General features: G+C 42.0%; 1 protein-coding gene across 1 annotated transcript in view; it reads left to right on the top strand.

Moving 5' to 3' along the window:
* Positions 1-22,256, top strand: part of CUNH10orf67 (chromosome unknown C10orf67 homolog) — a 197,882-nt gene that overhangs the window by 76,978 nt on the left and 98,648 nt on the right. The window contains exon 9 of the mRNA XM_077490965.1: positions 6,348-6,413. Coding sequence (XP_077347091.1) covers positions 6,348-6,413 — 66 coding nt within the window. The remainder of the gene's footprint in view (positions 1-6,347; positions 6,414-22,256) is intronic.

The following is a 22,256-nucleotide window of genomic DNA, read 5'->3' as shown; positions in this document are numbered from 1 at the left end:
AGTCAGGTATGAAAAATTGGGGTAAATTAAGAATACTTTCAGAAATAGAAGAGTTTATTTTTTATCAATAGACAAAATGAAAGGTAAATGAACAGAAGAGAAACCCATGACAAATATTTGGTGTGACCACCCTGTGCCTTAAACACAGCATACATTTTTCTAGGTACACTTGCACACAATTTTTGAAGGAACTCAGCAGGTAAGTTGTTCCAAACATCTTGGAGAACTAACCACCAATCTTCTGTGGATATAGGCTGCTCAGTGGGGACCAAAACCATTAATTCCAGGACTCCTTGTTCTTTACACTGAAGATAGTTCTTTATGACATTGGCTATATGTTTGGGGGTCGTTGTCCTGCTGCAGAATAAATGTGGGGCCAATCACAGGCCTTGCTGATGATATGGCATGATGTATAAGGCCGCGTACACACGGGCGGACTGTTCGCCCAACCTTGTCCGCTGAACAGTGTTTGGGCGGACAGTCCGCTCGTGTGTGGGCTTTCAGCGGACAGTTTCAGCGGACAGTTGGACGGACAAAGTCTTTCGGAAATTCCGAAAAACTGTCCGCTGAAACTGTGTTTGAGCGAACAGTCCGCCCGTGTGTGGGCCTGTCCGCTGTACTTTCGAAATGAGCGGGCTGTTCCCGCTCGGAAAGTCCGCCCATTTCGAGCGCGTGTACAGGTAGGCGGGGCCCGCGAAGGAGACGTCGCGGGCTCCGCCGCCTGGAATGGGCTTAAAGGGGAACCCCAACGCCGAAAAAAATCGGCGTGGGGGTTCCCCCAAAGTCCACACCAGACCCTTGTTCGAGCACGCTACCCGGCCGGCCAGGAAAGGGGGGCGAGCGAGCGCGCCCCCCCTCCTGAGCCGTACCAGGCCACGTGTCCTCAACATGGGGGGGTGCCTTGGGGAAGGGGGGCCCGCGCGGCCCCCCCACCCCAAAGCACCTTGTCCCATGTTGATGAGGACAAGGGCCTCTTCCCGACAACCCTGGCCGTTGGTTGTCGGGGTCTGCGGGCGGGGGGCTTATCGGAATCCGGGAGCCCCCTTTAAGAAGGGGGCCCCCGGATACCGGCCCCCCACCCTATGTGAATGAGTATGGGGTACAATGTACCCCTACCCATTCACCTGTGAAATAAAGTACAAAAAAAAACACAACACAGGGGAAAAAATATTTTATTGCACAGCTCCGGGGGTCTTCCGTCTTCGGGGGTCTTCTCGCCGGACTCCTCCGCTATGTGTGTGTAGCTCTTTTACTAGCGGAGGAGTCCGGCTTTCTTCCTCCCCGCCGCCGGCCTCTTCTCCCGACTTCGGGGGTCTTGTCCCCCTCTTCGGTTCTTCTGCCGGGCCACCGCGCCTTCTTGTAGCTCTTTTACAGGCGGTGGCCCGGTCTTCTGTCGCCGCTGCCTTCCGTTCTTCTGTCGCCGCCTTCGGTTCTTCTGCCGGGCCACCGCGCCTTCTTGTAGCTCTTTTACAGGCGGTGGCCCGGTCTTCTGTCGCCGCTGTCGTCGCCGCCGCCGCCGCCGCCGCCTTCCGTTCTTGTTCTTCTTCTTGTTCTTCTTCTCCTGGAGATGTTGACTCGACGAGCTCTCCGGCCGGAATGCCAGAGCCGCGCTGTGCGGTCACTTATATAGTGACAATGGGGCGGTGTCACATGGTATATGTCACATGGGTTGGTCACATGGTGACCCCGCCCCCTTACGATGTCATAGTCCCCATGTGACATCAACCCATGTGACCAACCCATGTGACATATACCATGTGACACCGCCCCATTGTCACTATATAAGTGACCGCACAGCGCGGCTCTGGCATTCCGGCCGGAGAGCTCGTCGAGTCAACATCTCCAGGAGAAGAAGAAGAAGAACAAGAAGAAGAACAAGAACGGAAGGTGGCGGCGGCGGCGACGACAGCGGCGACAGAAGACCGGGCCACCGCCTGTAAAAGAGCTACAAGAAGGCGCGGTGGCCCGGCAGAAGAACCGAAGAGGGGGACAAGACCCCCGAAGTCGGGAGAAGAGGCCGGCGGCGGGGAGGAAGAAAGCCGGACTCCTCCGCTAGTAAAAGAGCTACACACACATAGCGGAGGAGTCCGGCGAGAAGACCCCCGAAGACGGAAGACCCCCGGAGCTGTGCAATAAAATATTTTTTCCCCTGTGTTGTGTTTTTTTTTGTACTTTATTTCACAGGTGAATGGGTAGGGGTACATTGTACCCCATACTCATTCACATAGGGTGGGGGGCCGGTATCCGGGGGCCCCCTTCTTAAAGGGGGCTCCCGGATTCCGATAAGCCCCCCGCCCGCAGACCCCGACAACCAACGGCCAGGGTTGTCGGGAAGAGGCCCTTGTCCTCATCAACATGGGGACAAGGTGCTTTGGGGTGGGGGGGCCGCGCGGCCCCCCCTTCCCCAAGGCACCCCCCATGTTGAGGGCACGCGGCCTGGTACGGCTCAGGAGGGGGGGCGCGCTCGCTCGCCCCCCTTTCCTGGCCGGCCGGGTAGCGTGCTCGGACAAGGGTCTGGTGTGGACTTTGGGGGAACCCCCACGCAGATTTTTTTCGGCGTTGGGGTTCCCCTTTAAGCCCATTCCAGGCGGCGGAGCCCGCGACGTCTCCTTCGCGGGCCCCGCCTACCTGTACACGCGCTCGAAATGGGCGGATTTGCCTCCGCCTTACGTGGGCGAGTCCGTTCATTTCAAAAGTTGAGCGGACTGTTTGGCAAACAGTTCGTTGAAACAGTCCGCTCGTGTGTGGGCAAGTCCGCTCATGCAAATTTTGAGCGGACTGTTTGCCGAAACTGTTTGACGAACAAGGTTGGGCAAACAGTCCGCGCGTGTGTACGCGGCCTAAGTATTTGGCTGTATTTGGCAGCATTGAGGACATCATTGACCCTGACCAAATCTCCAAGTTCATTTGCAGAAATGCAGCTCCAAACTTGAAAAGAACCTCCTCCATGCTTCACTGTTTCCTGCAGACACTCATTATTGTAACGCTTTCCAGCCCTTCAGAGAACAAACCACCTGCAGGTACAATCAGATGTTTCATATTTTTACTCATCAGTCTAGAGCAGTCATTTTTCAGCACCCCAGATCCTATGTTTTCGTGCACAGTTGAGTCGCTTAGCCTTGTTTCCATGTTGGAGGTATGGCTTTTTGCCCACAATTCTTCCATGAAAACCACTTCTGGCCAGTCTCCTCCGGACAGTAGAAGGGGGTACCTGGGTCTCATGGGTTTCTGCCAATTCTGTGCTGATGGCACTGCTGGACATCTTCCGATGTCGAAGGGAAGAAAGCATCATGTGTCTTTCATCTGCTGCGTCTATGGTCCTCAACGTTGTCCGTTTCTTTGTGCTTCAAAAGAGCTTGAACGGCACGTCTTGAAACCCCAGTCTGCTTTGAAATGTTTGCCTGGGAGACATTGCTGATGCAGTATAACTACCTTGTGACTTATTGTTGTGCTTAGTCTTGCCATAGTGTATGACCTGTGACCATAAACTGTCTTCCACAGCCTCACCTTAGTAGCAGCATTTGACTGTTCCTCACCAGTTTTGGTTCAATCTTATTTTATTTTTAAATTGAAGCGAGTTCAAACAGATACAAAAAAAACTTCACAGTTACTTATAAAGGTTTTGACGTGATCCAAAAACATATCATAGACAAAATAGTAATCTTATGCCTAAGTGTATCTTTAAAAATAATATAAAACCCAAGCACTCCATGATAGCTTCACAGATCTCAAAGTCTCATAATGAATAGAAATAAAACAAAAGGACTTAGCTAAGCTTAAAGTCAAGGACCTAGTCAAAGATATAACAAAGAAAAACAATTAGTGAATACTCGTCACCCTGCCTTGAAGACCACCTTAAGAGGAAAGGAGGGCTCTAAACTCTTGTGTGTTACGAAATGTGGCCCAGGTCTCAACATGTTTATCTAAGCTATCATGTTCTACTGCTAGGAAATATTCCAAGTCCATAAGTGGAGCTATTTCCCGTATACATTCAGCCAACTGACCTCACCAGGTTTAAGCTGTTTCTGTTTCAGTTAATGACTGTGTTTCAACCTACATATGAAATTGCTGATCATTAGCACCTGCTTGGTATAATTGTTTATTCATACATCTGACTCTAATCCAATGAAATTCCTGGTTTTGTGCAAGTGTAGGAATTGATGCTGGTTTGAAGCTGAAGGGTAACCACACCAAATATTATTTGATTTTGATTTTCTTCTGTTTGCTCACTTTGCATTTTGTAAATTGATAAAAAATAAACAATTAAAATATATATCTTTGAAAGCATTCCTATGTTCACATTGCATAAGACCGGCCACTCAGAAAAGGACCGAAAGCAAGTGGAGATCACTGGAGTAGTGTTTTCTACTTCAGTGATTGCCAGCTTCCAGGCGCCTCAGCCAGGTATACATAGTTACATTGGTCCAAACTTTATAATAATATACCTAGCCTGGAATTTTTTTTTTAATCACTGATCAGCTGGTTTACATTTTGGGAACCCCTCTATCCTACCAATCCTATATGAAGGAGAGTCCCATTTTAGACAATTGTCACCAGTGCAGGTGTCCCCAGAAGACTGTTTCCCCTTTATTTGGTGACAACTGTTAATTTATGTATTTCCTATCACTTTCTGTGCTGGTTACCATTGTCACTGGGACAGAAATTATTATTATACACTATTTATATAGCGCCAACAGTTTACGCAGCACTTTACAATGTATAGGGGGACAACACAATTACAGTACAGTTCAAAACAAAAGGTATGGGAGGGCCCTGCTCGTAGAGCTTACATTCTAAAGGGAGGGAGTGGTACATAGCTGCAGAGAATGATTCAATGGGGGGTGGCTACAGTTAGCTGGGTGTGGGATAGGCTTCCCTGAATAAATGAGTTTTCAGGGAAAAGGGCATTTCTCTCCAGCAGAGACATAGACAGATAAAGGGGGAGTACTTAGAATGGTCTTATTTGAAAAGTGGGGTCCCCAGGGTTCTGTCCTGGGACCAATTCTATTTAATTTATTCATAAAAGATCTGGAGAATGGGCTAAACAGCTAAAGTTCAGTATTTGTGGATGATACTAAGCTAAGCAGGGCAATCATTTCTCCGCAGGATGTGGAAATCTTGCAAGAAGATCTAAACAAACAAATGGGATGGCCAACTACATGGCTAATGCGGTTTATTGTAGAAAAATGTAAAATAATGCATTTGGGTGCCAAAAATGTAAATGTAAAATAATGCAATCTACTCGCTAGGGGGAGAACCTCTAGGGGAATCTAAGATGGAAAAGGACCTGGGGGTCCTAGTAGACGACAGGCTCAGCAATGGCATGCAATGCCAGGCTGCTGCAAGCAAAGCCAACAGAAAATTGGCATGCATTAAAAAGGGAATTAACTCCAGAGATAAAATTATGTTTCTTACACTCTACAAGACTCTGGTCCAGCAGCACCTGGAGTATGCTGTCCTGTTCTGGGCACCAGTCCTCGGGAAGGATGTACTGGAACTGGAGAGAGTCCAGAGAAGTGCAACAAAGCTAATTAAGGGACTGGAGGGCTTTTAGTTATGAGGAAAGATTACGAGCACTGAACTTATTCTTTCAGGAGAAGAGACACTTGAGAGGGGATATGATTTCAATGCACAAATACTGTACTGTGATCCCACAATAGAGATAAAACTTTTCCACGCAAGGGAACATAAAAAGACACATGGCCATTCACTAAAATTAGAAGAAAAGCGGTTTAACCTTAAACTGCGTAGAGAGTTCTTTACAGTAAGGTAAGGATGTGTAATTCTCTTCCACAAGCAGTAATTTCAGCATAAATTTAAAAAAACTATTAAATAGACACCTGAACGACCACAACATACAGGGATATACAATCTAATATTGACATAAAAGCCTCCTTTCACTGCTCCGGTGCTGTCCACGCTGCAGAGCTGCTCCTCTCACTTCCTGATCCCACAGTTGAAAATAAGAGCAGCGGGAGCCATAGGCTGTTGCTGTCAGTCAAACTTCTGTGGGGAAGGAGAGGGGGCAATTTACTTACTGGTGCTGTGTGTGTGCCCATCTCAGGAGCGCATGTGCATAGGTGCCCCCATAGCACCTGGCACCCAGAGGAAGGAGAAGTGGACAGTGCTAGTCGGGAATTAAAGAAGAGGAAGTAAGAAACCGCTCTATGCAATAATCTAAGTATAACATTCAAAAACATATATAAAAATATTTAGTATCATTTTAAATATGACCCTTAAACCACAAAACATCTTCCAATTACAAATATATTTTATAAGTCTAGTCACTGCTTCATATAAAGGTAGTCAGTTATAACTGTTATTAAAATTGTTATTTCTATTTACAGCTGCATCAGCAAAAGGAAGAAATGGAAAATGCTCTAAAATCAAAGCTGAAAGAAAAAGAAAAAGAGGTACATTCTAAAACTTTGTACATAACCGTAACAGATGCAGATGAACAAATAGGACATCAGAGCCATGGCACTTATTTAAGTCATGTAGTAACCTATAGTGTCAGAAAAAAATGTAGTTTTCATTGGTCTGACCATAGTAAATTAAAATCGGCTTGGTTACTTATGAGTTTTACTTTAAATAAAATATTGGAAGCCAAATGAAAATCATAAGAACCAGGCGCAATGCTATGCAAATTAAAACCCACACAAACCCAACTATAAATGGTAAATTATCAAATACTCAAACAAACTGCGCATATACAGTGAAGCAATATGGTTCTAAAGTCTTCTACATAATGTATAAACCCAAACTTCTCAACATCATACTCCTATAAAGAAAAAAGTGATCCATCACATAAAATGACAAAGTATAAGTGGTACTTCCCCCCAGTGTTTACACCTTTGTGTCATACTCATTTCCTTATATAGTCAGGGACTCAACCTTCATGATGTAACGTGGTTAAATTCCAGTTAAATTAATAATCATAAATAATTTCCAACGATAGTACAAGTCAAAATGAAAATAGCATGGTATTTCATTAATGAGAAATTTAGTTGCCACTATGCTTGATCGAACCAATATTTTTCAAAGAATTTGGGACCCCGGATTACATTGAGTCAGTAGGCGAAAATCTTACCGACTCAACATGGTCTCTATAGCTTCCTATGTTAGACAATTTGAACAAGGTGCCATAAATCACAGATCAGAAAAGGCCTACCAAAACCCCATCCTAATAGACAAGATAATGTGAAAAGATATTTACTCCTCTAGGGAGAGGACTTTAACATGGGCAGGTGGCCTCATAACATAGCTTCCTATGTTATGTCATATTATATTAACCAACTTAGGTGGAATATGATCTCGGTCATGCTCCAACCCTCTCATTCCACCTTTCCCCCTTACAACACCCATTCCCTAACCCCCCCTTTTTTCTTTTTCTTCTTTTCTTTTATTTACAGTCTCATTTCTAAATTGAAAAATTGAGTAATTTATATATTTTCTTTCTTCCAGTTGCATTGTAATTGTTCACTTTCAACAGTTTTATTGGTTATGCTTGATATTTGAATGATTTAATTACTTCTTTTGACTTGATATACTATATATTCCTTGATATTGTAACTACAAGTAACATATCTGATATCCACTCTACAAATTCAGTAAAAAAGTTTGAAACATAAAGATAGAATATACATACACTGTTTGCCCAATCTCAGGTTACTTATCCACTGCGGACCATGGTCTTTGCAGTAATTCTTTTGCCGCGTACACATAGCTGAATTTTCGGACGTTTTCCATCGGAATTTCTGACACACAAAATTTGATATCTGGGTCTGAAATTTTCCGACAACAAAATCTGTTGTCGGAAATTCTGATCGTGTGTACACAATTCCAAAAAAACAATGTTCTACGCATGCTCGGAATCAAGCAGAAGAGCCGCACTGGCTATTGAACTTCATTTTTCTTGGCTCATCGTATGTTACCGCTTTCTTGACGTTCGGAATTTCCGATAACATTGTGTGACCGTGTGTATGCAAGACAAGTTTGAGCCAACATCCGTCGGAAAAAATCCCATGGATTTTGTTGTCAGAATGTCCGATCGTGTGTTTAGACTCATAAACGATTATCAGACAGGTACAGAAAAAGAAAGTAACCACTTTGTTTAGTACCTTCCAATGAGTTATTGTTAATTTAAAACAAATAAAAGCACAGAAACTTCATAAACTCAATCCATGCACAAGGAATAGCTTTTGGATCCTCTATCCTCACTTTCATGGCACCAGGCTGTTGGGAAATGGTGCTGGGGGAGAAATGATGGATGGTGCCACCAAAGCATAAGTCCAATCCAAGATATCACCAGCGCACCATGATAAATGGACAGAATATACAGACAGGAATGTTTTAATGTTAACCAACAGAAAAAAGTGATGTGTCAAGATTACTAAGGGCCTCTTTCACAGGCAGCAATGGCGTCACTGCTGCCTAAGAAAAATACCCTTAGGGACCTTGAAATGTTGCTGCTTTCTGTCAGTTGCATTAAAGTGTCCTACTTGTTTATCTGTACGATATTGGTTTGGACAAGCCTAATGTTATGCACAGTGCAGGTATTGGTGGCATACAGTAAGCCATTTTAAAATAAATCTTGCCCTTGTAGAAAGTGTTAGTAAGACCTCATCTGGAATATGCAGTTTAGATTTGGAAAACCTGAGAGTGTGCACAGAAAGGGTCACCAAACTGATAAGATACAGTTCCTTGAAAAAGTATTCATACCCCTTGAAATTTTCCACATTTTGTCATGTTACAACTAAAAACTTGAATGTATTTTTTGGGGTTTTTATGTGATAGACCAAAACAAAGTGGCACATAATTGTGAAGGAAAAAGATAAATGGTTTTCAAAATGTTTTACAAATAAATATGTGAAAAGTGTGGCGTGCATTTCTATTCAGCCCCCCCCAGTCAATAATTTCTATAACCGCCTTTCACTGCAATTACAGCTGCAAGTAATTTTAGGTATGTCTGTGCCAGCTTTGCACATCTAGAGAGTGACTTTTTTCCCCATTCTTCTTTGCAAAATAGCTCAAGCTCTGTCAGACTGGATTGCAAGTGTCTGTGAACAGCAATTTTCAAGTCTTGCCACAGATTCTCAATTGGATTTAGGTCTGGATTTTGACTGAGCCATTCTAACACATGAATATGCTTTGATCTAAACCATTCCATTGTAGCTCTGGCTGTATGTTTAGGGCTGTTATCCTGCTGGAAGGTGAACCTCTGCCCTAGTCTCAAGTCTTTTGCAGACTCTAACAGGTTTTCTTCTAAGATTGCCCTGTATTTGGCTTCATCCATCTTCCCATCAACTTTGCCAAGCTTCCCTGTTCCTGCTGAAAAAAAGAATCCCTACAACATGATGCTGCCACCACCATGTTTCACGATGGGGATGGTTTATTCAGAGTGATGCGCAGTGTTAGTTTTCTACCACACATAACATTTTACTTTTAAGCCAAAAAGTTAAATTTTGATCTCATCTGACCAGAGCACTTTATCCACATATTTGCTGTGTCCCCCACATGCCTTCTCACAAAATGCAAACGGGACTTCTTATGGCTTTCTTTCAACAATGGCTTTCTTCTTGCCAGGTTTGTGGCTACATGACTAATAGTTGTCCCGTGGACAGATTCTCCCAGCTGAGCTATGAATCTTTGCAGCTCCTCCAGAGTTACCATGGGCCTCTTGGCTACTTCTCTGTTTAATGCTCTCCTTGCCCGGCCTGTCAGTTTAGGTGGATGGCCATGTCTTTGTAGGTTTGCAGTTGTGCCATATGCTTTTTTTTTTCCATTTTTGGATGATGGCTTGAACAGTGCTCCATGAGATGTTCAAAGCTCGGGGTAACCTAACACTGCCTGCTTTCAAATTTCTCCATAACTTTATTCCTGACCTGTCTGGTGTGTTCCTTGGCCTTCATGATGCTGTTTGTTTACTAAGGTTCTCTAATAAATCTCTGAGGGATTTACAGAACAGCTGTATTTATACTGAGATTAAATTATACACAGGTGATAATAATTAGGTTCTGAAGGCAATTGGTTCCACTAGATTTTAGTTAGGGGAATCGGAGTAAAGGGATCTGAATACAAATGCACGCCACGCATTTCAGATATTTGTAAAAAATGTTGAAAACAATTTATCGTTTTCCTTCCACCTCACAATTATGTGCCACTTTGTGTTGGTCTATCACATAAAATCCCAATAAAATACATTTACTTTTTTTGGTTGTAACATGACAAAATGTGGAAAATTTTAATGGGCATGAATACTTTCTCAAGGCACTGTACATGGAGGACCTCAGCTACGAGAAAAGATTAGCTGAACTTAATTTATTAACTCTCGAGAAGAAACATTTAAGGGGGGATATAATCACTGTGTATAAATACATGCGTTGTCCATATAGTGAGCTTGGTGCAAAGTTATTCACTTTAAGGTCATTAGAAAGGACAAGAGGGCACTCTTTGTTCTTCACAGTAAGAGCTGTGAAAATGTGGAATAGACTCCCTCAGGATCGAGATCTAACCAGCTCAGTTTATTGTTTTAAAAAACTGGATTGATTCCTAAATGCACAAGCTGTTAATTTAAATTATTAAATGGGCAGGCTAATAACATTTATGAGAAATAAAACCAGATATTGTTGATCTAAGGAATTATCTTATTGCCTTAAGAGAAAATTAGCCCTCCTCTAGGGATTGTATATGCAGGTTTTCAATTTAGTTATTTAGTTTCTTTTTGTTTTGGTTTAATTTGTCTTTATTTAAGCCTCAATAACTATGTAATTATACATTTATGTTGCTTATTATTGTATTTCCCCTTCCAGCCAGCAGGAGGAACTGTAGACTTCATTTTACTTGTTTACCTATCTACTTTTAGCTACTATGTTGGGCAAAAAAGCATGTTGTTCACAGAGTTCAGTAACTTAAACTAAAAAGGTATATGGACCTGAGTGAGTCAAAAGAGTGACCTATTACCCTACCCTGCTTTTGCTTTTCAGGTGGGAGTTATTGGCTTTCAATCAGGTGCAAAGCCTAAAAGTAAATAGCTCATGCTGTACACTTTCTTTAGAAATTTGAGTCCTGAGTCATGGGTGTACTATATTTTAAATGAATTTGTAAAACGAATAATTTGCATATATCGTAAAAAGCAGACATAAAACACATTTAAAAACATTAAATAAACCTAAAACCAGTGTAGTTTCCCCTTAAAGTGTATTTCCCTGTTTAAATCCAAATTGGGATAATACCTACTTTATATTTGTAACATGTTCTCGTTTGCATGTTGTTAAAAAAATTAAAACTTGCTGCTTATATTTTATTTTCTCTTTTTTGAAAACTCCACAACTGAAGCATTCCTCTGCTATACAGAGGGGGCTGGGTAGTTAATGTTAAGCATAATTAACTCTGTCATGCCCTGTAAACACGAATGGACATTCTGAGGACAAAATCCGTCGGATCTGTCGCATAAAGTTTTTGGAAAATCCGATCGTTGAGAACGAGGTGACGTACAACACGTACGACGGGACTGTAAAGAGGCCAGTAGCCAATAGCTTTCATCTCGGAATTTATTCTGAGCATGCATGGCACTTAGTGCATCTGCACTTTGTGCATCTGAATTATCTACACACGATCGGAATTTAAATGATCGGATTTTGTTGTCGGAAAATTTTAGCATAAGATCTCAAACTTTATGTGTCGGAAATTCCGACGGAAGAAGTCCGATGGAGCCCACACACGATCCGAATTTCCGACAACACAGTCTGATTGCACACCATGTGCACAGGGCATAACTGTCTGTATTGTGCTGGCATATCCCATTATCAGCTGTAAACTAGATTTGAACACTGTCTAACCTAACAAAAAGGTAAAGCTTAAAGTCAGGTACACACTATTATTATTCTTTCGTTCAACCCCGCGGATTGAAAGAAAAAAAAACAAGGTTAGTTCAGCGACCTCCCCCGCTGAGCTATTGTGTTCTGACAGGGGGGCGGCCCCACCTTCAGAACACTCCATTGGCTGAGAGCGCTGATCGGGAGTTGGTTGGATGCTGGACATACTGACAGGCCGAATGTTGGCCTTTTTTTTTTTTTTTTTTGAAGCGGCCGCTGTCTCCCGACATTTGGCCCATGTGTACCCGGCTTATATGTAGTAAAAAAAAAAAACATAATTAGCACAAGGTACATGACTTACTATTAATGCACTGTGTCCCTTGTTCTGCTGGATCCTGGTTTCCTTGAAATTGTCCTCCATTTATTCCCCCATAACCCTGCTAGCTGCCATAATCTTCAATACAACAGGAATTAATGGAACTGACAGAGCTGTCATTTGCCCTCATCAAGAGTGTCAGACTATGCCTGCCGTTTCCATCTCCCCTCCTCCATTCATAAAAGCCTGTACTACAGCTTCTATGAATAAAAAAGGATCTATAAATGGAGGGTGTTGATCTATCAATCAACTGACTGTCCTTCAATCAAAGATTTTATTTTTATTTTTTTATAAAAAAAATATGTTTATTAAAGAAATAGCATCTTACATTGCCAGCTTTATATTACAATGCCAAACACAATAAAAACACATTCGCCAATGACTTTACACCATAATGACCAAGTAGATATAAGAACATCTGTAAATAACACATTATCTGGCATTAAGCCCAAGTAGTCTATCCATAGTCAGATCCACGGGGGCAAGCCCTGGTACATCCAAGCACGGTGTCCATAGTACTGCCTCTATGTTGGTAAATAAGCTTCTCCATTCTTAACACCTCGCCAACATTTTTAACCCATTCCCCTATCTTTGGGGGATCCTCAGATTTCCAGAGAACTATAATCAATTTCTATGCTTGGAATAGAACTCTTATGTATAGCCTCCCTGGTGTGAATTTCTCAGTCGTTTTCCTCCAAGACAAGGCATACTCTCGGATCCGATGGAAGAGATACTTTAACCACTTCAATACAGGGCATTACCTTCCCGCCCAGATCAATTTTCAGGTTTCAGTGCTCTCACACTTTGAATGATAATTACTCAGTCATGCTACACTGTATCCGAACAAAAGTTTTATCATTTTTTTCTCACAAATAGAGCTTTCTTTTGGTGATATTTAATCACCACTGGGTTATTTTTTGTGAAATAAGCGGAAAAAAGCGAAAATTTGGGAAAAATAACACTTTTTTTTTTCTATTGTAAAATTTTGCAAATAAGTAATTTTTCTTCATAAATTTGGGCCAAAATGTATACTGCTACATATCTTTTGTAAAAATAACACAAATTTATGGATGTTTAGTCTGTGTGAAAGTTATAGAGTCTACAAGTTAGGGTGCAAATCACTGAAAATTGATCACATCTGGTCGCACCTGATGTACTGAAGGCCTATCTCATTTCTTGAGACACTAACAATTCAGGAAAGTACAAATAACCCCCAAATGACCCCTTTTTGGAAAGTAGACAGTCAAATGTATTTAGTAAGAGGCATGGTGAGCTTTTTGAAGTTGTAATTTTTTCCCACAATTCTTGGGAAAATTAAATTTTGTAAGAAATATTTCCATAATAATATTTCCCGGGGACAAACGTCATCCCCGATCACCCCAGTGCGTGAAATTGCGTTGCATCCTGGCCGACGTCATATGACGTCTGGTCAGTATATTCAAACCATTTTGCCGCCGTCAAGTGTATAAATACTGAGTTGACTTTAGTCACCACTCCTGACCATTACGATTGTAGTTTTGGGCATCTCCATATTAAATGAATGAGGTCACTGTGATCACGTTTACAGCTTGTACATGTAGACTCTAATTGTAAATTCATCAATTAGAGTCTATGAGGAGTATAATATACCATCAATATTATGTACAGTTGAGTCAATCTTTGCATCACGTTCAAGGAACACATATCCACCACCTGAAAGGCCTGTTCCCATTACTCCCCCTCCAGATGCCCAACATCTCACTCCCACCTCTCCCTCACTCTCAAAAAAGACTGTAAGAGCATGGCGTAACTTTGTGATATAAAGCACTTAGATGAATCAGCATCCTGTCAGAAACCATGAATCAGACTGAGACAGAAGTACAGTTAAATCACACTTGTTTAATAATAATAAAAAAAGGTCAAAACATAGCCAAAGTTCAGAAACTGGAACAGATAGTCAGACAAGGCAAAATCTCAGGGAGCCAGAAATGAGTGTAGTAGAACAGCAAGCAGGATCTGGAGCCAGAAGGAATGTCAGCCAAGCAAGTCTTTAACAGGACTTTAACACAGGAGAGCGTCACTAGAGATGTGACCAAGGCAGAGATCATCTGGGCTGGATGGCTTAAGTAGGCAGGACTGAAGAGCAGGATATCATCAACAGATGAGTCACCGTGGAGAGATAGGAGCTGGCAAGCCAGCTTAGAGACGGAAGGGCTGAGCCCAGCCCTGACACATCCCTAATAAGGCTGAATATTGGAGTCGCAGACATCTGCCATTCTGAGGAATTAATTTGTGCTTTGACAGCATGGTGAAGCTGTATGTAATTTAAAATGCATAGAGTATGGTATAAATTATACTTATTCTGCAACGCAGCAAATGACAAGAGTGCCCTATTGAAAAATAAATGCTTAAGATTTGTCACCCCATATTTCTTCAACTTTGCTCCAGACTGTAGTTTAGCCAACTCCATATATGTGTCATTTAGCCAGATGGGACTGAATTCAGTATATCCAGTTACCTTTTGAAGGTATTTAGTTTTGTTCCACACCACCTGAATGAGGTTATATGTCGGATGTCGTTTGTGCAGTTTTCCGAAAGCCTGTGCTTCCAGCGCCTGTGGAATAGGACTTTTACGAGTAGTGTACAGCATCAGTGCCTAGGAGAAGCTGCATCCCATGCCATCTGACACCCTGTCAGCCCGCATAGTGCCAAGCAGATGTTGCAGATGCGCCGCCAAATAGTACAACCGTGGGTTGGGCAGAGCTAATCCACCTTCATCTTTGGGCCTTAGTAAGTGGCCCCCCAGAACTTTATTCTGGGGGGCCGGTTCTTCCAGATTAGGATACAGAACAGGGAGTTAACTATTCTGAAAATCTTTAAAGGAATTACCATGGGGGCATTATGTAGGAGGTAAAGAAGCTGTGGCATAAGTATCATCTTGTTTTAGTTCACCTTCCCTGCAAGAGATAAGCAGAGGGTATTCCATGTTTGGATTCTATTCCTAAACCGTTGGAGAAGGGGTAAAATATTCAATCATACATATTAAAAATCCAGAGGACAGGAGGTAACTTGAATCCCCAAATATTTAAATAAGGTGACAGAGGCAATGGTTTGCTTGGCATTTCCATCCAACAGCAACAATGCAGACTTTGACCAATTTACATGGAATCCACAGAATCCACTGAAATCGGTAATAGTGGCCATAGCTGCCTTCAAGGAGGCATCTGTTTCACCCAACATTAGCAGCATGCAACATCGCCTTCTCCTGCATGACACAACAAAACCCAACAATATCTGGGTTAGACCTAATCCTAATCGCCAAGACGAAGAGGAGGGGAGACAACGGGCAGCCTTGCCTAGTACCCCTCTGCAAAAAGATCCCATCTTTCGCAGGTGCCTTACAGTTAGGAAAGGAGGCAACTGCCTCCTGGAGTTCCTCTAAGGTAATTTGAGCATCCAACCCACGCCGCTGGGCTACCGTGAGTTCAGGGAAAGGTTTACTTTGTAGATAAGCTTCAAGTTCCTCAGCGGTACCAGGAAGAAAAAGGGTTTCATAGAAACTGGCTAGTTCTTGCATAGTCATATCTGGTGAGCTCACTAAGGGACCCGCCCGAGGTTTAATCGCTCCTATGGCAGGGGATCATTGCTGAGAGGTAGCAATCCTCGCCAACAGGTGACCAGTTTTCTCCCCCTTTTCTCAAAGAACACCTGCTTGGAGAAAAAGCTCCTTCTCTGCCAAGGAGGAGAGCAAGTACTCATAGGCAGATTGGGCTGGTTGCCAGGCCTCCTTAGCAGAGTCAGAGGAATCATCAATATATTGTTGCTCCAGTAGTTGAACACGAGATTTACCTTGTCCTTTACACCTGTGGATGCACGTTTAACCTTGGTTATTTCCACTATCAACAGTCCCCTGAGATAAGCCTTAAACACCTCCCACTGTCTCCCACAAGAGGCAGAAGGATCCTGGAATGTAAAAAACTTGTGAATACCCCGCTCAATCCCATCATGAGAGTGAAATAGCTTTAGCCAGAATGCGTTAAACTTCCAAGGGGCTTTAGGTAATGTAGCCAGCGGAGATGCTGTAAGGTGCACCTTAGAGAGTGGTCTGACACACTGCAGGGTCTATAGGTCTAATCAGAGACAAGTGGGTCTACACGAGCTTCCCAGCCCAAGGTCTATCCTAGATAAAGTACCATGACATTTAGAAAAGCATGAAAATTGTTTAGTATTCGGATTATGGATTGGCTAGATATCAACCCAGCCCAACTCTTGTATCAGTCTTGTCAGAGGAGTACCCCTGGAGAAGGCAGAGGACTGAGGAGCTGGATGTCTATCCAAGGCAGGATTCAAACAGTTGAGATCACCAATTTATAAGCAATGGCATGTCCGGCCTGCCATCCAGGTAAGAGAGCAAAAGCCATAGCTCCACTGCTGTAAAAGGTGGAGGGATATAAACACATGCCAGCACACATTTCAAAGTGCCAGGCTGACAATGGAGAAAAATGATATCGCCCTTCAGAGTCCAGAGCACTATGTATCAACACGCTAACGCCTCCTGGGAGTAGGATGTATGCATTGAGTGATAGGCTTTTCCTACCCAGGAATATCTAAAACAACCCATTCATTCACAGATTGCATCTCATTCATAGAACAGTAGTACTGGTCTTTGAGGGGACTTTTTATTATATGTACACTATATGAACACAAGTATGTGGACACCCCTACAAATTATTGAGTTCAGGTACACAAAGCCAGCTCCATAAATGTATATTTGATGGCTTTGAATTGGAGGAACTCAAGTGGCCTGCATAGAGCCCTGACCTTAACCCTATTGAAAATCTTTGGACTGAAGTGGAACGCCGATGTTGAGCAATGTCTTCTTGTGCAACATCCGTGCCTAACTTAACTAATGCTCTTTTGACCAAATTAGCCAAACACCTTCCAAATCTTGTGGAAAGCCCTCCATAAAGAGTTGAGACTTTTAAAGGGAGAGCCAACTCCTTATGGTTTTGGAATTGGATTTCCAACAAGCTCATATAGGTGTGATGGTCAGGTGTCCACAAACATTTGGCCATAAATATGTACATATAGTGTATATAGGAATGATTCCCCTAGTTTGTTAGAACTTAATGCCGAGCTGTTTACTCTTTGTATCAATCACACTTATTTCCAGAAATCATGACACTTGGTGGGAAACAGACACATGGTGCGATAAGACAAACGTGTAACTGTTTCCCTAACAAATAATAGACTTATAACCAGGTAAATATGTTACTAGTGGATTGATATTTCTGAATAACACTTCATGCTCATTATGATAATGTGCTTCATCCAAACAGTTAGCTCATGACTAACTCACAGTTCCAGAAATAAATGTAAGATTTGAAATGCAATAGAAATATTGGAATACTACATTACAAAGTGTTTTTTCTTCTTTTTTTGTGCCTTTTTGCTTCTGATAGGCCATTATCCTTTACTAATATCTAGACAGCATTGGTATTACAGTCCTATTATATATACCAGATGACAGGATTGTAAGGATTGATACCAACAGCCCTAAAATCACTAATCACCCAAAAACAATTTCTTTCAAAATAATGCATGAAATATGCTACACTGTTAAAATCCAATTGTTTATTGTAAAATCATTAAAACTGTAAAGGATTTTTAAATACTTATGCTGTGCAATATATGTCTGTGAAACACGTATTTTTAAAAAAATTTTTTTAATGAGTTTGCAAAAAAATAAAAAAGTTACATAACACAGCCTCTGGGCATACCCCAGCTGAGGTATCAACCAATAAAACAATCCTGTACATTTATACTTATCTATAAACTTCAATAACTTAAACTACTCATGTCTTTAAGATTGAGAGAACAGGGGGGGGGGGATAGTGTGTCATATATTTCAGGTGACTACATCGGGAGGAGCTGCTGAGGTTGAGTATAGCGCCTTTAGGAGAACCTTACGATAATGGCAAAATTAGATCTTCACTGCTTCAAGACTTTTAGCTGAAATATACAATTAACGGGAACAGTGCCTATTGTGTTGTGATTGTGATGTCGTCTGATTCTAACCATATGCGCCATATTTTGTCAAACTTGGCTGAGCAGCATCTGGCGAGATAGGCCTCTTTGTATAGTGGCACTGCTGAGTTGATCAGCGATTTGCATGTATTCAAACTAGGTACCTCAGTTTGTTTCCATTTAATGAGTAGAGCCTTCATAGCGTAGAATAATAGAAGTCCTGTTAAGCCCCGTACACACTATCAGATTGTCTGCTGAGTTTTTCCTTCAGATTTACCAAAACCATGTATTAGAAGGGCCTGCCTGATTGCATACACATTGAAACTCCTAAGGTTTGACCTCATATTATATGGTTTTGGTAAATCTGAAGGAAAAACTCAGCAGACAATCTGATAGTGTGTACGGGGCTTTAGTGTTCTGATTGCTCGGCGGTGGGCCAAGGAGCCCACCAGACCAAGCAAACTGATACATTCAGGGGTACATGAATCATGGTCAAGGTTTCAGTGAAGGTTGTGACCTCCGCCCAAAAAGACTGGATTCTGGGACAGGACCACAACATATGATTGAAGTCTGCATTTGCCATATCACACTTCCAACAGTTGGAGGAGGAATTCAGGTTCATTTAGGATAATCTTTGGGGCGACAAATAGAATCTATGATTTAGTTTAAATTATATCAACTGATCTCTGACAGAGATGAACTGTAAGAAACGATATTCCCAGGCATCCTCCCAGTCTTCCGAATCCAGATCCGGGATCTTGCCCTGCCACCTAGAGAGAAAGTCCTCCAGACCAAAGTGGACTGAAGGTAATAAAGCTTTGGTAAATGGTAGAGGTGGGTTTGACCAGAGGAGTATCCCTTAATGTGGATACAAAGTTAAACCGGGTGAGAAGTACCGGGGTGGGACCAAATTGGGTAGCGAAGGCATGGCGAATTTGTAGAAATCTAAAGAACTGTAGATTGGTGAGCCCGAATTTCTCCTTGAAGGAATCACAGGTCAGAAGGGAGTTACTAATACAGATATGCTCCAGGTTTTGATACCTCTAGTAGCTCAGAACCATGGGTCTGGGATAGTCAGAAACTGGTAAATGTGGGTTGAGCCACAGGGGGGGGTGTCAGGAAATCTAGTGTGAGGGTCCCTTTGTAGTTTACAGATCAACAATTGCCAAGCTCTGATCACCGCCTTCATGGAGATTGTGAGAGGATAGGGGGCTCTGGCTCCCCTATATAAAGCATTATTCAGCGCCTCGTAAGAACCAAGATGAGTGGCCTCAAGGACTACAGCAGTATTGGTTAAATCTGAGGCTAGCCAGTTATGGGCGTGTGACAGTAGTGCAGCAAAGAAATATTTCTGAAGATTCAGACAGGCTAAGCCACCCTCTGTCCAGGGCCTTTTCAGTATAGATTTGTTTATTCTGGGGGATATTTTCACAGAAAGGGGGTTATAATGGAGTACAATTTTTGGAAGAAGGCTTTGGGGATTGAAACGCGTATAGTGAAATCAAAATTAGTTACGTTTTAATGACTTTACTATAAATGATTGGATTTTACTGAGTAGCATATTTTATGCCTTCATTAGCACCCTAAAAGTCCCATAGTTGTAAAAAATTGTTTTTGTTATATCCCCGACATTGAACACCTTCCAACAACTCTGTGACAAATTCAACCTTTCCTCTATCATGGGACCCTTGACTCCGCTTAAGATGAATCCTGCATTCGCACCCGGTATTCAACCCTCTTTTCTACCAGATTGGCCACACAACACGATCCGGGCTGAACATTTTTTTGACACCAACCGCCCAATTTCTTATGCCATCCTTTTGCTTAAGCTAAATGCCTCTAATTTTTCATCACAGACATATCAACAAATTAGACATTTTCTAAACATAAACGCCAAAACCTATGAATGGACGAGACCTAAAACCCCCTTTGAAATAATGTGTCTGAAAAACGAACCACAAAGGCACTTAATTTCTTTCCGTTATAATCTTCTATTCCCTACCCAAACCAGTTCTGAGAATTGGGTCTTAGATAAATGGCAAAAAGATCTTTCCATTAAGCTTACGGAGAAAAATTGGACGCATATCTATACAGTGATACATAAAGGATCTATGAATGTTTATGCTCAAGAGAATGCATTCAAGTTATTGTCTCGATGGTATAGAAAACCATCTAAATTGCATCACATGTACCCAACCACTTCCCCACTCTGCTGGAGATGCAATATGGAGGTTGGATCTTTGATTCACATATGGTGGTCATGTCCCAAAATCCAACCATTTTGGAAGGAAGTACATAACATTACCCAACAAGTAACTACATTTTCTCTTGAATACTCCCCGGCACAAATGTTATTACACTTCCCATCTCCCACACGATCATACCTCAGATCCTTGACCATGCACATGATCATGGCAGCGAATATGTGTATACCCAACAGATGGAAATCCACTGAACCACCATCCCTCAAAGAATGGTTCATACGCATAAATAAAACGGCTGAAATGGAGGAACTTATCCACCAGGCGAAAGAAACACAACCTAAATTTACGCAAACATGGACCTGCTGGTTACATTTCCGTACAACAGCGACATATACTAGGATCCTCACATGAATACTCACTATGATATCTTGATAATATACAGTTGCCTTTTAATTGACCTTAATTCCCCCTTTTTTTTTTTTTTTTTTTTTTTTTAAACACACAAGCTAATCTCGACCCTACCTACTTTCTCCCCCTTCTATTTTCCAAACTTACCTTATATACAAGTTATAATGCCTTTATATTTTCTTAAAACCACTATAAATTTATTTACATATTTTCCTCATGAATTTCTTAGCAACATATTCGAATTCTGAGCTATCTTTTAGCCGTGTTTAAATTAATGCTCTCCATATCCTTTTAGTATTCTATAATTTGATTACTTATACTACTTTTTTTTTAGCTATATGATCTTTGCATCCACAGAAACTTATATAGTTTATGATAGTAACATAACCAGACATACTGTGCTCATTTCAACATTATATATTGTTTAATATATCTTTTAACTATGTCTTATAACAAATGGATGTATTTGCTACTATTGATCTTTTCTCTGTTATGTATTTTCAAAAATTTCAATAAAATGTTATACAATAAAAAAAATTGTTTTTGGGTGAACCTAAAACCTGGCTTCAAAATTTGGACTCAGCTTCTCCTGCTGCCCTCTCCCATGGTGGTCTCCATTGGACTCACTCCCCCAGACCCAATGGACAGAAAGGAGGTGGAGTTGGATTCCTTCTATCCTCACAATACACCTTCCAAGTCCTTCCCATCCCTCCCTCTCTTTCTCTCTCTTCTTTTGAGATGCATTGTATTCGTCTGTTTTCTCCTATTTTTCTGAGAATTGCAGCAATTTATCGGCCTCTTGGACCGGTGTCGCGCTTTCTTGATGACTTTGCTGCTTGGCTACCCTACTTTCTCTCATGTGAAATACCCACGATCATTCTTGGTGACGTTAACATTTCTGTCCACGTTAACAACCCAACTACAGCTAAACTTCTTGACTTAACCTCATCTTTTGACCTAACCCAATGGACACATACTTCCACTCACTCCAGTGGTAATACCCTTGACCTTGTATTCTCCCATCTCTGCAACCCTGGCAACCTCATAAACACCCCCTTTCCTCTCTCTGATCACAACCTCATTAGTTTCACTATATCCTTGCTTCCAACCACCTGTCCCTCCAAGCAGCAAACAATTACTTGTAGGAACCTTCGCCACCTTAACCCTTCTCTTCTCTATTCTGCTACTGACCACCTATATGACATAATCTCTCCCCTGTGCTGACCTTTCCACCTCTGTCTACAACAGTTCACTCTCATCATCACTAGATGCACTTGCTCCTCCAACCACACGCAGAATCAGGCCCCGACTGTTACAACCCTGGCAAACTGACAACATTAGAAATCTCGAGAGACATTGCCGTGCTCTTGAACGACTGTGGTGTAAAAACAAATGCCTGCCAGACTTCACCATATATAAATCTGCCCTTCTAAAATACAATTCCTG

The sequence above is a fragment of the Lithobates pipiens genome, unplaced genomic scaffold, assembly GCF_037356315.1.
Source record: "Lithobates pipiens isolate NorthernLeopardFrog02 unplaced genomic scaffold, aLitPip1_a1.2 Scaffold_19, whole genome shotgun sequence".
Classification (NCBI taxonomy): Eukaryota; Metazoa; Chordata; class Amphibia; order Anura; family Ranidae; genus Lithobates; species Lithobates pipiens.
This window is presented reverse-complemented; position numbering and strand designations above follow the sequence as displayed.